General features: G+C 42.7%; 1 protein-coding gene across 1 annotated transcript in view; it reads left to right on the forward strand.

Moving 5' to 3' along the window:
• Positions 1 to 5,947, forward strand: part of FGD5 (FYVE, RhoGEF and PH domain containing 5) — a 118,680-nt gene extending 112,733 nt beyond the window's left edge. The window contains exons 20-21 of the mRNA XM_028101778.2: positions 4,090 to 4,244; positions 4,602 to 5,947. Coding sequence (XP_027957579.2) covers positions 4,090 to 4,244; positions 4,602 to 4,638 — 192 coding nt within the window. The 3' untranslated portion in view covers positions 4,639 to 5,947. The remainder of the gene's footprint in view (positions 1 to 4,089; positions 4,245 to 4,601) is intronic.
• Positions 5,948 to 17,131: the final 11,184 nt, after the last annotated feature.

The raw sequence follows: 17,131 nt of genomic DNA on the forward strand, positions 1-17,131 counted from the left end.
ATCCCAGAGGCCAGCAGGGACACAGAAAGACAGAGGGAGACCCACAGTGGGCCTGAGTGACTCCAGTGCCCTCACTGACATGCCCACAGGGAAGCCGAGGAGAATTTTGATCTTTCCAGAACAAACTGAAATGTGATGTAATGCCCACCTGCAGCCCAGGGCACCATCTTCCAAAGTAGGTATTACACAGGATGCTCACAGGGGTTCTCTAAACAATGGATTCGGAGGGGACCCTGAGTGGGCAGTTAGTAGGAGTACTTCTTAGAATCTGTAATGTACCCAGATGTGTTGTGGATCTCTGAGATGGGGGGATTTCCCAAGCTGGCCTGACCACAGGCCCTTCCTCATGGAGTGTCTCATGGGACTCTCCCATCCCATGGACCACTCTTTGGGAAGAAATTCTGTCTTAGACAGGTGAATGAAGGCTAGTGATAATTAAATAACCACCAAAGAGGTGAATCCTGTCCATTCTCTAGGTCCTGAGCAACGGTTGTCATTGGAAGTGACACCCTAAGTTAATTTTAAAAGGTGGATTTTAAGTATGCTTCCGAAGTAGTTTTTTCCATAAAGAACTAGTACAATTTCTTAATAAGACCATGCCAGTGATAGGGACTAAGCTCTCAAATTCCATCAAAGAAAAACGGTTTGATAAAATGGATAGCCAGTTTTCGCTGTGTGTACTATCATGAACTCCTGTTGTTTACCTGTGGTATCCCCACCTCATTCCTCTCCCCAGAGGCAGCACACTGTTCTGAATTTTTTCTACCATAGATTAGTTTTACCTCTTTTAGAATCTTCATATAAATCAAATCACATATAAATGTGACCTCTCCCACTCAGCATGAGGTGTTTGAGAGTCATCCATGTTTTTGAATACAGCAGTAGGTCATGACATTTTATGGCTGAGTAGTATTCCATGTTGTGAACATACCACCATGTGTTTATTCCATTCATCAGTTGAAGGACATTTGGGTTGTTTCTGGTTTTTGGTAATTATGAATAAAGCCACTTTAAACTTTTGTATAGAGGTTTTTATATGAAAATAGGTTTTTATTTCACTTGGGTAGACACCTAGGATTGGAATTTCTAGATCATAGGAAGGTATATGTTTGATTTATCAGAAATTACAGCCCTTTCGCAAAGTGGTCTACCATTTTATACTCCCCTCAACAATGTATGTAAGTGTGAGAGTTCTAGTTGCTCCACATCTTAGTTAACATTTGGTATTGTCAGTCATTAATTTACTAGTAGCTCAGTGTGGTTTTAATTTAGATTTCCCTAGTAACTAATGATGTTTTTGATGTGCTTATTGGCTATTTCTGTATTTCCCTTTGAGAAGTGTCTGTTCAGATCTCTTGCATATTTTTTTAAGTTGTCTTATTACTGGGTTACAGGAATTCTTTACATAGCTTGGGCACCAGTCTTTTGTCAGATAAATGTTTTGTGAATATTCTCTCCCTGTCTGTGGTTTGCCTGTGCATTTTCTTAATGAATTTGTTCTGTTCTTTTGGTGAACAGAAGTTTTTAACTTAAATGAAACCTAATTTATTAGTGTTTTCCTTTATGGCTGTTGCTTTTCATATCACAAGAAACTTTTAGTCTACTCCAAGTCACAAAGTTGTTCCCCCTGTATTTGCTTCTGAAAACTTGAATGCTTTAGTTTTTACATTCAGGTCTATCTGAAATTAATTTTGAGTATGGTATGAGACAGGGGTTGGGGTTCATTTTTTTCCATATGGATATCCAGTTATTCCACCACCACTTGTTAAAAAAAAAAACAAACTTTCCTTTCCCTAATAGGATTATTTTGGCGCCTTTGTTAAATATCAAATGACTAGGGGCACCTGGGTGGCTCAGTCGTTAAGTGTCTGTTTTCGGCTCAGGTCATGATCCCAGGGTCCTGGGATGGAGCCCCGCATTGGGCTCCCTGCACAGCAGGAAACCTGCTTCTCTCTCTCCCACTCCCCCTGCTTGTGTTCCCTCTCGCTATCTCGCTGTCAAAAAATAAATAAAATCTTTTTAAAAATAAAAATTAAAAAATCAAATGACTACATTTGGGGCTATCTCTGCGTTTTCTATTCCATTTCACTGATATATTTACCAATTTTTATGCCAATACTTTACTGTCTTAATCACTAGAACTCTATAGTAAGTCTTGAAGTCAGACTGTATAAGCCTCCAACATTGTTCTTTTATTTGTTTGTTTGTTTGAGAGTGTGCACGTGCATACAGGAGTGGGGGGAGGAACAGAGGGAGAGAATCTCAAGCCGACTTCCCACTGACACAGGGCTCAGTCCCATGACCTATGAGATCATGACCTGAGCCAGAGTCACCAGTCCGGTGCCAGATTGAATATCCCAGGTGCCCCTTCAACATTGTTGTTTTTAAAGATTGTTTGGGGTATTCTAGGTCTTTTGTGTTTCCATGTAAACTTGTCAATTTCTACCCAAAAGCCTGAGATGATGACAGAGATTGTTGAATCAATTTGGGGAGAGTTGGCATCTTAACAATATTGAATCTTCAACTCTATGAATATGGCATAAATCTTCATTTATTTAGTTCTTTAGTTTTTCTTTTAATGTTTTGTAGTTTTAGTATAGAGGTCTCATACTTCTGTTCTTGCATTTCTGTTAACCTTATTCCTATTTTATTTTTTGCATGCTATTTTTTTTTAGGATTTTATTTATTTTTTGACAGAGAGAGACAGCAAGAGAGGGAACACAAGCAGGGGGAGTGGGAGAAGAAGCAGGCTTCCCGCCGAGCAGGGAGCCTGATGTGGGTGGGGCTCGATCCCAGGACCCGGGGATCATGACCTGAGCTGAAGGCAGACGCTTAATGACTGAGCCACCCAGGCGCCCCTGCATGCTATTTTGAATGGAGTTTATTTTCTAGTTGTTTGCTGTAAACAGATATAAAAAAAATTGATTATCCCGTGACCTTGCTAAGTTGATTATTGGTTCTAGTAGTTGTTTTACAATCAAACAAGTCCTTTGCAAGCACCGATAGTTTAACTTCTTCTTTTTCTGAACTTTGTTTTTCTTCTTGCCTTAATGCAATGACTAGGACCACCAGTGCAATTTTGAGTTTAATTGGTAGGGGCGAGCACCCTCTTGCCTTGTTCCCAATCTTACAGAAAAAGCATTCAGTATTTTACTATTAAGTAGGATGTTAGCTGTAGGTATTTTATAGATGCCCTCAGATTAAGGAAGTTCCCTTCTAGTTTGCCGAGGGTTTTTTTTTTTTAATCATGAATCGATATTGAGTTTAGATGCTTTTCCTGATCCAGCAGTCTCTGAAAGTTGATTTCGTTTTATACACAACCTCAACTCATCCTCTTTCTCCTCCCACAGCCTTCTTAGCTAATTATATCTTAACTAATTGCTTAACTAATTTTGTCTTTGTCTATGTGTGGTTTCATAAAGTTGTATTTTATGAGCATGTATTTTCACATAAATATGTATGTGTAAATATATCTTTATATACAAAAATCTCTTTTTCCACTGAGTACTGTGATTTTAAGATCCACTTATGATCTCTGTGTAGGTCTCATCACAGTATTAGCAACTTTATAGTACAGACACCCTGTGTGCTCCATACTGAAACATCATGGATAGGCTGTGGGGGAATGAGTATTGGGGATATTATCTGGAATAATTCTGGAAAACAGAGTCTCTGTCAGCAGAAAGAATGCAGTGTTAGAAGGTGGTCATGAGTCCAAATTCTGGCTCTGCCTCTGACTAACCTGTGTGATCTTAGGGAGTTATTTACCTTCTCTGAGCTTCAGTGTCTTCTTAGAACAGAAGTGACACTTTCTGTGATGTTGTGAAGATTCAACAAGATAATATAAAGATGAAAATGCCTGGACTCTAATAGGCTGTGACAGAATGTTAAGTTTCTTTCTCTCCTCATGACTGGTCCTGGCGGGAAGAGGGGGTGAAGAGTATGTGTGTGGTTATTCCACTGTTGCCAACCCATGCCTCACACAGAAGGGCTCATCGCGCATCTGAAATCAGAGGTAACAGCAAATGCTGAGCAGTTGACTGTATGTAGTGCCGTGTGTAATATCGTTTTCCCTTTTGCCCTCTGCAGGACACAGTGGCCATGGAGAGTATGCCTCTGCTTGGTTTCACCATTGCCCCAGAGAAGGAAGAGGGCAGCAGTGAAGTAGGACCTATTTTTCACCTCTACCACAAGAAAACCCTATTTTATAGCTTCAAAGCAGAGGATACCAATTCAGCTCAAAGGTACCCAAATAACTAGGCCTGTATCTCCTTGCCTCTCCCTCTACAAGTTGCTACCCAGGGCTCTGGCTTCTCTCTGTTCCAGCCTCCTGTGCCATCTAACCCCTTTGGGCCACAGCAGAACAGCGGAACAGAACCTGTTCCTGGTTATAAGATTTTTTAAAGATTATCATGATTAGTTCATACAGGCATGCTTTGATTCAACAGACCTTTTGCTAAATGCTAGGGAAACACATATGAATATGACGTGGTCCCCAATGTCAGGCTAATAGTCACCTAGTCCACCTGGTCACTTCTAGGTTCTCTGACCAGAGTCTCAGAGCTGTGACACCTAAGTGTGCCCTCTCCTCTGTTTTACAGGTGGATCGAGGCCATGGAAGATGCAAGTGTGTTATAGCAGTTATCAAGCATGTGGACTCAGAATAAAGTCTTAGGTAGAATGTGGACCCTTCCAGAAGCCAATCTGTGTCTCTACTCCTCGGGACTCATATCTGGATTCAGCACGGGGCCTCATCTTTTTTTGCCATAACCCCCTCTCTCACCGTCACAAGTGGAACCCCTAAGGAATATTTATGAACCACTCCTTTTCTATTCTTGTGTCTTCCACCTGCCCGACCCCGCCCCACCCCAGCATAAACGATTTCCTTACCCGGTAGTGAGGTCGCATTTAGTAACGTGAAGACATGGAAACAATAGGAAAAAAGTACATTTTAGAAATGCAGGCTTCTTAGTGGAAACAAGCTTTTACAGTTTTTACTAGTGGTAAACATTATCACCTTCCATAGCATTGATGTCAGTGCCTCAGGCGAAACAAGAAACAACTGGTAAATAACAGCTACCCTCATCGAAAGCACTTTATTGTTTTACTGAGCTACAACCTCCAGTTTTATGTTTTCCAAGTGATTTACTTAAGTAAGGAGCAGATGGAGTCCTGTGGACTAATTTGCCACCAGTTCTCAACAAGGGTGTACGTACAATTGATTTGTGCAAACACGGATGGACCTTGCCAAGGGGGCAGGTGAGTGGCACTCAGAAGGGAGGGTCCTCCTTACTGCAGAGGCTGCACTGCACTGAAGAAGGCAAGGATTTTCTCCTCCACTTGATCATGAGACCTGTATACGGACATGACTTAATGAAGGAAGGACCCCTTCCTTCCCGGGGTGGTCCTCACACTACCCCAGTGCTGGATGCTCGGCTGCCGGCAGGCCCAGCCCCCACCCTGGAGGTCACCACAGACCCTCTGAAGAGATAGGGTCTGCTGTAATTTATTGTGTGCCTTCCTGTGTGTACCCAACATGAGCTGACAGTGTTATGTGTGAGAGAACATGTGCTTGTTTTCAACATGGTTACCCTTCGGCTGTATTACCAAAGCCTTGAAAGATATGAAGACAGAAAAGAGATAATCAGAAAGTGAATAGGTGGTCTTGGCTCTGGACACAGTGAGGGAGCACAGAAGTAGTGGCTTGAAGAAACTCTCTGGGCACCTGGGGCTCAGCCACCTCCCGCTGATGACCGCTGCTCATCATGCTGGACAAATTTCTACATAGAGCAAGAATGGGGGTGGGGTAGGCGGGATTCCTTGTTACTCTCATTGAAATAGAAAACAATCATATCATTTCCTGATGTCCTGTCCCCTAAACAAAACGGCATTTGCTGACAAACCTTTTGTAAAAAGTACCATCTCAAGGAGTTATTTACATTAAATATTTTCAGGGGAATTTTTTTTTTCTAGTTTGCAATTTCTCCTTTAAAATGTTTGCATTAAACATTTAATTAATGATTCAAACTAAGTGATTAGACAGATCTTTTCATTAATTTTTGAGGGATCAATTCCAATGCAACCACTTTCATCATCAGACCTACTTTAAGCGGGCCTTCTAGAGCCTCTGAGCCTTTAAAAAGCACAGCAAGACTTCGGCACCAGGTAGTGGGAACTTCCCCAATCTGCTGTGTGCCACTGGCCACTGTCAGTTTCTGGGCTCCAGGTAGAATTATGCATCTGGAAGTCATCTGAAGGTCTCTTGTACCATATAACATCCTATTTCTGATGCTGAAAAGAAGAGGTAATGGGGCTTTGATTTCTCAGTCAGTAGTCACCCTAGTAAAAACCACCTGGGTTATAGATAAAACCTAATGGATTGGTTTTATAAAAGGAAGTGGCAGGGGCCACTAAGATCCTCCACAGTTCCTATGTGACTGGGCAAGGACCCATCTGGTTTACCTATAACTCGTTCTTACCTGTCTTTCCCACGGTTCTTCGATTTCAGCCGATTTCTACTAGTCAATTTCGCTTGCTGTTCCTTCCCTGACCTTCTCTTTGTGCAGCCCATTTTACAGGTTCACGGGGCCTGGTTGGAATAACTAAGGTGAAGCCATCCACCTGGCCTAAGGGTGGATGCACCCAGGGGCTAGAGAAATAACAGCTTTGATGCCACGACCACGCTCCCCAAGCTTCCCATGGTATCTGCTTTGCCTACCTGCTCCTTGGGCTTCAGCAAAGGCTGTGTTTCTAGGGAGGAAGCAGTTCTGTGCCAAGCGGTAGCCCAGAAATGAGAGCACACAGGCCCTGGGTAAAGTCACTCACGTCAGGAGCTCCATGCCTTGGTGTTTTCACCAGTCACATGGAGACCATTCCAACTTCCCAAAGAGTTCAGGGGTAAAGCACAAACCAAACATTCAAGAAAGTAGACTGGGAACCATAACCCCATGGGGAAGGGCATGAACTGTACAAAGTGAACATGAGTAACGGGCCCCGCTCTGTGACAATACAAGATGAAGACAATATGCAAAGACCTTCCTTCTTATCCATGGAAATGGCAAGAAAGAGGCCAGGCCTGAAGAGAGTCTGGCAGGGGCAGGCTGAGCTCCTTTGTTCATCAGGTCTTTTCCCCCTCTGTTTTGAATGACCTCTCCTTGAGCTCTTCACACATGGGTCAAGAACACACAGCCCTTTGCAGGGTTGGCCTCTGCCTACTTCTCAGAATCAGTTAAATTTTATGAAACTGGAGTTGCACTGGAAGCACTTACTTTCAAGTGGCTTCACACCTTCCCTGCAATGTATTTCCAGCCTGGATTGGCCTTAGTAACTAGGAAGAGTTCTGTTCATGATTACTAATACAAAGCACACTAGAAACAAAGCGTCCAGGGACACTGGTCGAGTTCCTGGCTCCTGGTAATAATTCTTGCATGTATCAGAAGTAGGCTTTGAGTTGTTGTGGTCAGGCCGACAGACAAGCTGACCACGTATTCTCCGTTGGATGCAGCCTGGTCCCACGTGTGGGTGTGGACTGAGGGCGGATCATTGGGTGTATGCCATGCAAGCCAGTGCCCAGGACACCGACAGCCCTGCTACCACCACTGAAGAGTCTTTTCTTCATCCAGCCCAGCCTTTTGTTTGACAGTATAAATGTCATTGCTGAACACTGAACCTCTAAATGGGGACTGAGGTCACCTGGGCTAGGAGTGGTAGGACTAAGCTGGAGCCTGAGTTCTGCTACAAGGCAGAGACAACAACATGCTAGAATATTCTGTTAATTGATTCAACCATGTTTTGTGGCTTCTATAATCGTGGGAGTTTTGCGCTTCCACACATGAGTGGTCAGTTGAAAGGACAGAGGTGTCCACGCTAAGGAGTCTGTTTTCAATAAGAGGAAACTAACATCAAATTGGTTTAAACAGCTTTACAAGAGGAGGTCCAAAAGCAGGGCGGTTTGACTGACAGTATCCCTAAGAACCAAGCTCTTTGGGTTTCTCTATCTGTTGTCCAGTGTCAGCTTGATTCCAGGGCTGGTTCTCCAGAGACTGAAGAGTGACTGCCACTGATGGCGGGGCTATAGGTTTCCCTGTTCACAGGCACCAGGGAGGGGGAGCTCATCTTCCTGTTCTAGCTTTTTCTTAGAAGCACCCAGCAGGCCTCCCATGATGCTCCAGGTCCACACTTCCTTACTGCCTGCCCTTTCTTAAGCTACTTATAGGGATAGACTGGTCAGCTGAGGGCTGAGGGGAGGACGGCTGCTGAAGACCCACCCACAAAGGCCACTCTTTGGACCACATCTTTTGGAAAGACTCTGGTTTGGATTAGCATAATGCAAGAGCTATGCAGGGCCATGGAGGCAGTTCCCTAGGTGGCCTCAGTTTCTTCTTCGCACAGGTAATCTGGTGGTGCTGTACAGGAAAGGGACAGAACAGAATGACAACAGGCCTCATCGTCTTGATAGTCCTTCACCGGTACCGTTACAATAGAGCAAGTATAGAAAGGCATCACATCCACAGGAGTGAAAGAGGTTTGTACAAAATAAAATCCGTGTTAAGAAAGCAGAGAGAGAAACAAAAGACACTGTGAACAAAAATTTTAGCTTTGTTTTTTTTAAACTCTAGGAGTGGGTTATGAAATCAATGCAGTGGATCACCACCAGCTCCCTCCCCCAGCCCCACCCTACATGCTCACTGAAGACAGCAGAGCGCGACACAGCCGGGCGCATCCGTCCTCCTTGAGGGCCGTTTTAGGACATTTTGTTTTCAGCTGTGTGTGCGTACACATATTACTGATTGTTGATGGAAAAATGTAGTTCTACTTCTAGATTATGGTCAAAACTTACTTTCAAAACATTTTTAAGCCACTAGTTTAAGACGGTCAGGTAAGAAGAAAATGAGCACAGAGTTGCCATTAGACATATAATGAGCCAAAACAAAAGACCTTACTAAAGACACATATTCAAATGTAAGGACGTTGCCAGTTTTATTTTTTGAATGCTTCAAAAATATAATGAGGGGAAAGGTATAAAATTCATGGTAAAGCTACAGAAATAGTTTTGATCAGGAAATGGATATGGTAGCAATTAAGGTATCATACCTATAAGCAAAGTAACATACACCTGTTATTGGTGTATGTAAATTATAAATTATAACAGTTATCCCGGAGCTGAGAGTTGCAAATATGACAGAACTTTAGAATAACAACATGTTTTATGCCAGGGGCTCCCAAAGCTTATTTTCAACAGTGACCACTACTCTGGTTTATTACATAAAGATTTCCCCACTCAAGTGAGAACTGCCCTAAATGACCTCAAGTTCTCTTCAAAATAAGGATCTCACCTTCAAAAGTGCAATTCACATTCTCTCCAAAGGTAGACTCAGCGGGAAAGTAAGGAAGGATTTGGCTCTATGTCTAATGTGTTCACCGGCAAGCTGTATCCAAAAATCTGTCTGTGGTCAAGGAGAGGCATAAGCCTATATGTTCCTAAGAACTCCTTTTAAAGTAACAGATACAAGAAGCAGATGAAGATTTAAAAGAATTGCCGGGCGCCTGGGTGGCTCAGTTGGTTAAGCAACTGCCTTCGGCTCAGGTCATGATCCTGGAGTCCCAGGATCTAGTCCCACATCGGGCTCCCTGCTCAGCGGGGAGTCTGCTTCTCCCTCTGACCCTCTTCCCTCTCGTGCTCTCTTTCATTCTCTCTCTGTCAAATAAATAAGTAAAATCTTAAAAATAAATAAATAAATAAATAAAAGAATTGCCATCTCCCGTAAATCTGTGGCCCTTCAAATCCAGTGGCCTATACTTAACAACCCTTAACAATACCACATTAGAATTCATGAATGTGTAATGGAACTGCCCCGCTGTGAGCGACATACATGAGAAAATAAATTACCTCTTGATCGCTACAGTAATTGGCTATACCCCAAAGCATGAGGCTTGATTATTCCAACATGTATAATTATGGAAGTTATTATAGGCATAAAATTAGACAGCTCTTTTTAAAATACAGCTATAATACCACTCAGTGTGACCCCGAATCTTATTTTATGGGGCAGGGTAGAAAATGACCATTAGTTTTCACTGTAGCAATTTGACTAATTTCTCTTAAATCTCAACCTTTACCTACTCAACAAAGATCTTCCATTTTTACAATTATGAAGATACCACTGTCTCATCCTCTAAGTCCATCCCTTGCTATACAGGATAAGAAACATCCCCTCCTAACAAAAAGATGTGAATGTGGCCTTTTATTTATTTATTTTTTAAGAGTTATTTATTTGAGAGATCATGCACCTGAGCAGGAGGAGGGGCAGAGAGGGAGGGAGAGAGAATCTCAAGCAGACTCCCTGCTGAGCATGGAGCCTGACTTGGGCCATCCTATGACCCTGAGACCATAACCTCAGCTGAAATCAAGAGTCAGACACTCAACCGACTGAGCCACCCATGCACCCCAAAAATGGCCTTTTAAGTAACATTTCTTAGAAAGCTTTCCTTTTTCCAAGATATGTCCCTTGACATTAAGCTTTCTTTGTGAAAATTTTTAAGGGAACAGTCTATTTTTCATCTTTGTTTAAGAAAGCTATAGGGATAAAACTTCTAAGAAAGGATGCAACATAGTGTTCCTTGACAAGTTCTCTCTTTGGGGGTAAAAGTCACAATAAATACAACATTTGCTAAATACCATATCTCAAAATTTTAAATTAACAAAGTGCATTAAACATTCGAAGTTTCTTGTCTACAAAATTTAGGTGTTTAGTTCAGGGCTTTGGTCAAGAGTTTTGAGCTCTGAGGTTCAGCAGCCTTCATGAATGCGTGTTTACCACTTGGAAGAGTGCTTCCATAGTCTTCTTTCCACACTCCCCTCCCCAGCCCACCTCCATAGGTGGGGGGGCCTCAACTGACCTAGGAGCCAACAGACTCAGGAGTTGGATCTCCTCTAAAGCCCCACAATCCATTAATGGCAAATCTGGAACATGCCAAGACATCCAGGGTACTCTGTACCCTATCACCGCCATCATCCTCAGCTGAAAGATGATTTTCAGTTATTCTGAAAACTGACTCTGCTGATTGAAACTCTGATACACAATTGACTGATAAATACTGACTTTCCTAACACAGAGAAATGATGATTACCTAAGTCGTAACTGAAACATCTATGAACAAATCAAATTTTTTCAACAAACCTGGAGCCTCGAGAATGCATGATCTTTCCTTCTAGGATTAATTAGCTGGAAAGAAATGTTAATATGATCAGGGTTGTGTTGCTGGTGCTAGAAACGTTCAGTTGACTGCTGGAAGAAGAGGAAGAGGAAGGGCCGGATGTTGTGCACGTTAGCCTAGGAGAATGCTAAGGGACTTTGGAACACTGCAATACTCAGGTGCTATTTTAACAGTGAGTCGGCACAGTACTGAGCACTAGAGACATCGTTATTTACTTCCCAGGAGAGCTCACCCCCTGAGAAGTCAGGTACAAACACTCTATGGTAGAGGTTGAGAAAGGGCTGTGGGAGAATGGATAACAGTGAATGGATTGTGCCTGAGGCCGATTAGGAAATCGTGGGGTGGGGGTGTGACTTGTCATCTGAGGAGGGCTTGCTTCATACAGTAAAGGGATTGGAGAGGCCCTTGGAGGCAGAGAGCAGGAGTAAGGTGTTGAGAATGAGTAGGATACCATGTGGCATATTCAGGAAATCATCAAAGTGGAGGGAAGAAGTCACAAAAACAGATGAGACAAAGAAGGGCTGTTTGTGGCCAGGTCATTCAGGACCCCTGCACTTATCCTATAGTTTCTAGGGGATGTAGGGTGATGAGATTGGGGGGGGGGGATCCTTCAGATGCTTTAAAATAGGGGACAAAACATCTGTTTTAGAAAGACCACTCTGGTCTTCCATTTAAAGAAGACAAATTGAATACATGTGAGATGGAGTCTATTCTGTCAGAGATGGCTGCCACAACAGATGGCCTCCTGCATATTCTCCTGACAATTTGACTTACTCTTCCCATCAAGTGATGGAGTATGCATCTCCTTCCCTGAACCTGGACAGACCTGTGTGATGGCTCAAGGAGTAGCAGAGGAAGTGACTTATATAATATGCCACTTTGTTCTCTTGTGTCCTCCTCGAATGTGTGCAGCATGCTATGAGCAAGCCCAGGCCACATGGAGAGGTCACATGTCAGGATTCACACTGCCAACCAGCATCAGTCACTAGACAGACTAGGAAGCCTTTCAGATGACTAGCTCCGGCCACTCCTAACTGCAACCATGAGAGACCTCCAGAGAGAACCTCCTATCTGAGCCCCCTAGAACTGCAAGATGATAATTTTAAAAAGTGTTTTTTAAGCCACTGAGTTTGGATGTAATTAGTTTCACAGTGATAACCAGGAAGCATGCATTTCTTGGCTCCTTTCCAAAACCTACTAAAAGGGCAGTAAAGGAATAAAAAGATATAACCTAAAGGACAAAGAAAAGGCAAGAAAAGGCACAGGGTATCAAAATGGTCAATTCATTTTTGGAGGATACCTGGACAGTAGCAGCTGACTTAGCAGAGAAAACTAATACCGAAGTGACTGCAGGGAAGGATTCCAGGGAGACACAAGGACCAGCCCTTGCTCTCAGGAGGCTTGGCGATTTGGAGGCACAGATGTCTGAGAAGGCTAGAGTGGGACTAACCAGAGAATCAGTTGAGAGTTGCTGTAAGTATTCATAAGACCCTCAGATCCCCTGACCCCACTCTATAGAGATAAGTGACTGCCCTTCCCCACCCTGGCAGGAAACAGTGAATTTATGCTCTGGAAAAATGAAAACTACAAGAGGAACGTGCCTCCACCCCCAACGCATACGCGCACAGGCACACACACACTGCGTACAACCTGTAGACACGGGCTCCCATCTCCTGCCTGCCAAGTTCCCTTTCCATGACAGATTAAAATGTATGTTCAATAGAAGGAATCAAAATTCTGAGTTCAAGTGTTTTTACTGTAATACTGCCATTGAATGATGCTCTAATCTGAAAGGGGCTGAAAAGACCCACTGTGAAGGACTTTCAGTGTCCCTAGCTTAGTTTAGATTTTATCTGATTGGTCAAAGGTCCCAAACTAGTTCTGAGACCCAGAACCACGTTTAAGAGATGATGCTTGGCCTGCATAGTTAAAAAACCACTTGTAAACTGCTAACATTTCAAAACCAAGAGATTTCATTTACAAATTTGGATTTCTGGCTTCTCTTGAAAAATCCATTTCTGGCTGCATTCCAGATGCTGATGAGGAGCTGCCCCTTTAAGTCTAGTGAGCTCCCTAGGTGTCACTATGACCATTTAACATACTAATAGTGTTTATCTCAGCTTACCGACCTCCTTTAGAACACTTGCCAGACCCGACCCCTACTGCCCCCTACTGCCCTCGCTTTAGGCATCTGAGTTTTCACTTCAGCCCTAAGCAATGCAGAGGCCGTTGAAGAACTTTATTGGTAGAAGAGAGCTAGAACTGGCTGTTGGCAGAATACTCAGGCAGTGGGAGGGAAAAGGGGAGGGCGGTGGGTGGGGAGGGGGCAGCCGGCAGACTGGTTTGGAAGGTTAAGAAACCATGAGAGCAGGCCAGAGAGAAGACCTAGAGAACAGTGGAGGAGGGGCCAACCGTGAGGGCAGAACCAAGAGGATTTGTGTGTAGACCCAGTCCTGACAATGTGCCCAAGCATCCCCAAGGCCAGAAGCCTCAGGGCAGCATCCTAGCTCTCCCCAAGGTGAAGTACAGGATGCAAAGCAAAGCACTGAAGGGGAAGACTTTTCCGAGAGACTTTTGGCTTTGAGGTACATTTCCTGGCCAGCAGTGAATAGGCTGTGGGACTGAAATAATCTCTTCTTTAAGAAACTCAAGCAGTGTCACTACTCAGACTTCGAGAGTAAAAGGCCAAGAGGCCCCGGTGATTAACTCTTGTGGCACTGGGCTAGTGAAGAACTCCCAACTTCTCAAGATGGAGAGTTCCTAATTAGGCAAGCTGCATTCTAAAACAAGGGACCAAGGAAGGGCAGGCACATTTTTCTGAGAAGATAATCTAACTTTCCACATGTTCCAAGATACCTGAGCCAAATACAACTTTGAAATCATACCTTTTCAAGGCCCAGGAAGCCTCAGGTCAGAAATTCCCAGCAAAAGTCATTCTGGAGGGGACTCAGGAACTCACTCTCACAGTGTCCCTGCGTTCCATTCCCACCAGTCTACCACAGGCTCAGTCTCTTTTCTCTTCCTGGGAAAAGCAAGGGCCAAGTACACAGAATCTGAGACCTCTCCAAATAGCCTTCTACTGTGACAGAGCTTGACTCTGACAGAATCATGGAGGTGGGAAGACGGTTTTCTTTTCAAAGTTCTCAAGGACAGAAGAGAAATAAGCAGAAATAACTATGAATAAATGTTCCACCACCTGCCAACCATGTGACTTTGGAGAAGTCATGCTCCCGTTTAAGGCCTCAGCCTCTTCAGCTATAAAAACAAGATAATACCATCCACTTCACAAAGTTATTGTGAAGATTTAACAGGATGATGTGAGTGTAAGGAACAGGCAATCTGGTACTTATTGATTACATCTGTTTAGATTCCACACTTCAAAAATAAGGCTAAAAAGAATTATATCAGGTTTAACAGTTTATTTTATAAACGTCATAATTATATAAATGATATAAATGTAAGTTTCATAAGTTACTATACATAGCAATAAAGCATAAGCTATTATAGAAGAGCTGATACAAAAATATACATAAATACTTGAGAAGGTAATTAAGCCTTCCCACAGTCCACAAAAATAAGGAAAACCATCATTTCTGCTACCAAAAAAGCAGTATCTTTACAAGTTAAAAAAAAAACCAACTTTGCTTAATAATAACTGGAAAATTTTAGCACATATACAACTATTATTTAACCAAAATTTGGTTTTCATTGACATTTATTATTTAAATAACCCTGGATGGCAAAAAAACATGTTTACTCTGTCCTATGTACAAAATGAAACTGCATGATATTGTTCCTGCTTTCAAGGAGCTCACAGACAAGTTACTTAATGACTGAGTGAAGAACACACTAGTTAAGTGTTGTGAAAAAAATACCTGCCCAGAGAACAGAGAGGGAAGAGAAAGGAACACCTGGGTCTCATCCACAGAGCACTGTGCAAGGAGCGAACAGCCCCAGGCTCACATCCCAGCTCAAGGAAGTCACCAAACTTTGTTTTCACTGAGTTCAGCTTAAAAGTGGGATGATAATATGAATATTGTTCACCATATACTGTTGCTGGGCAAAGCACTGATTCAGTAAATACCCATCTTTACTAGGTACTGTGGTAAGGGCTGAGAGAGAGAGGGACAAGGCACATTTCGATACAGAGCTCACCGTCTGGGTGGGTGCCAAGAAGATGCACACACAACAGCTGGGTATCATCAATCCTGTCAAGCCCCTGTCCCTGTGAATGAATAATCTTCAGGAGTGGTCAGTTTGAAAAAAACCAACAACTGCATTTCAAAAAATGTAAAGTTTTGTCTTGTTATTCTTTTGCCACGCCTTTTTGGAATTAATCAGTGGCTCAGGCTGGTAGTGTACATCAGAATTCTCTGTGATGCTCAGAAGTGCTGATGCCAGGCCCCACCCAAAGCTTAATGCTTCACAACCACTGGGGCCTGGCAGTTCTTTACTGCACCCCTTAGTCAAGAACCCTTTAATATTTAAAGGCAGATAAAACAATGTTAAAAGCACTCTTGATAAAAATGTGGATACTCATTAACAGTAAAAAAAAAGTATAGCTAGTATGACACAACTTGAATATTTTTTTTGTGATTAAAGCTGCTAAAACACTCTCACTAAAAAGACTTCTATCAAGGCGTGCCTGCCTGCGTGGCTTAGTCTATTAAGCATCTGACTCTTGATTTCGGCTCAGGTCATGATCTCAGGGTCATGGGACTGAGCCCCGAGATGGGCTCCACACTGAGTGGAGCCTGCTTAAGATTCTGTCACCCCCCCACCCCGCATGTGCACTCTATAAAAATAAACATACATATATATATTTTAAAGACTTCTAGCAAAAACACAATGGAGAAAAAAAACTGGCACTATGGCAGCACTGATTTCAGCTTGCAGAGGCCTGTTACCTGCTGATATTGTTTGCAATCTGTCTCTGTACATGTGCATCTGTTTTCCGGGAAAGAAAAGCTGCCCAAGATTATGAACCCTTTCTACACTACTTTTTTTAAAAAAAAATTTTATTTGAGAGAGAATGAGCAGGGGAAGGACAGAGGGAGAAGGAAAGCGGACTCCCTGCTGAGCAAGGAGACAGAAGAAGGGCTCCATCTCAGGACCCCGGGATCATGACCTGAGCTGAAGGCAGCCGCTTAACCACCTGAGCCACCCAGGCACCTCTCTACACTACTTTTAATATTAAACAACTAACCTTTAAGTGAACATCTGGCCACTGATACAGCATGGTTTTACAGCATAAACCTTAAGGTCAAAAGGACTAGATCACAGCTCTGGCTTCCCTTATTGCATCTGTAACATTTGGCAGATTGCTTACCTTACCCAGGCCTCAGTTCCTACACCTCAGTAAAATGAAGTAACTGTGCCTTGTTCACAGTGCTAATGATAGGCCATGTTAGAAACATTAATGATTGTTTAATATTTACTTCAAAATTAGTGCAATTGTGTTTGCAAAAAAGAAAAACCCAAAACTGATGTATGAATTTTTACACTGTATCTGGAAGTGTTTATTTAACGTTAAAAACGGCTTTTAACGTTATTTAACGTTTAACGTTTATTTTTTAACTTTTATTTAACGTTAAAAAACTAATTTTTGAAAAAGAATGCAATTGTAAAAACAGTCCATGTTTACAAGGATTTACCATCAAAATACTGTGTAACCATAGGCACATCACTTGAACTTTCTGGTTCTCACCCACCTCTCCTGTAAGATCTTCCTGCCAGAAGAGGACTGGGCCATATCATTTCTTGAGACCCCTTCCAGCTTCAGGGAAGACATTACAAATTTAACTCTTTCCCCCACTTCTTTTCGAGGTGAGAACATGGGAAAAGAAAAAAATGGTGTGTTTAAAGCATTTCCTATCAAATAGAAATATAAGATTTCGGACAAAATACTCAAAGT

The sequence above is a fragment of the Eumetopias jubatus genome, unplaced genomic scaffold (assembly GCF_037043125.1).
Source record: "Eumetopias jubatus isolate StellerSeaLion01/CBP00866 unplaced genomic scaffold, mEumJub1_p1.0 scaffold_1, whole genome shotgun sequence".
Taxonomy (NCBI): Eukaryota; Metazoa; Chordata; class Mammalia; order Carnivora; family Otariidae; genus Eumetopias; species Eumetopias jubatus.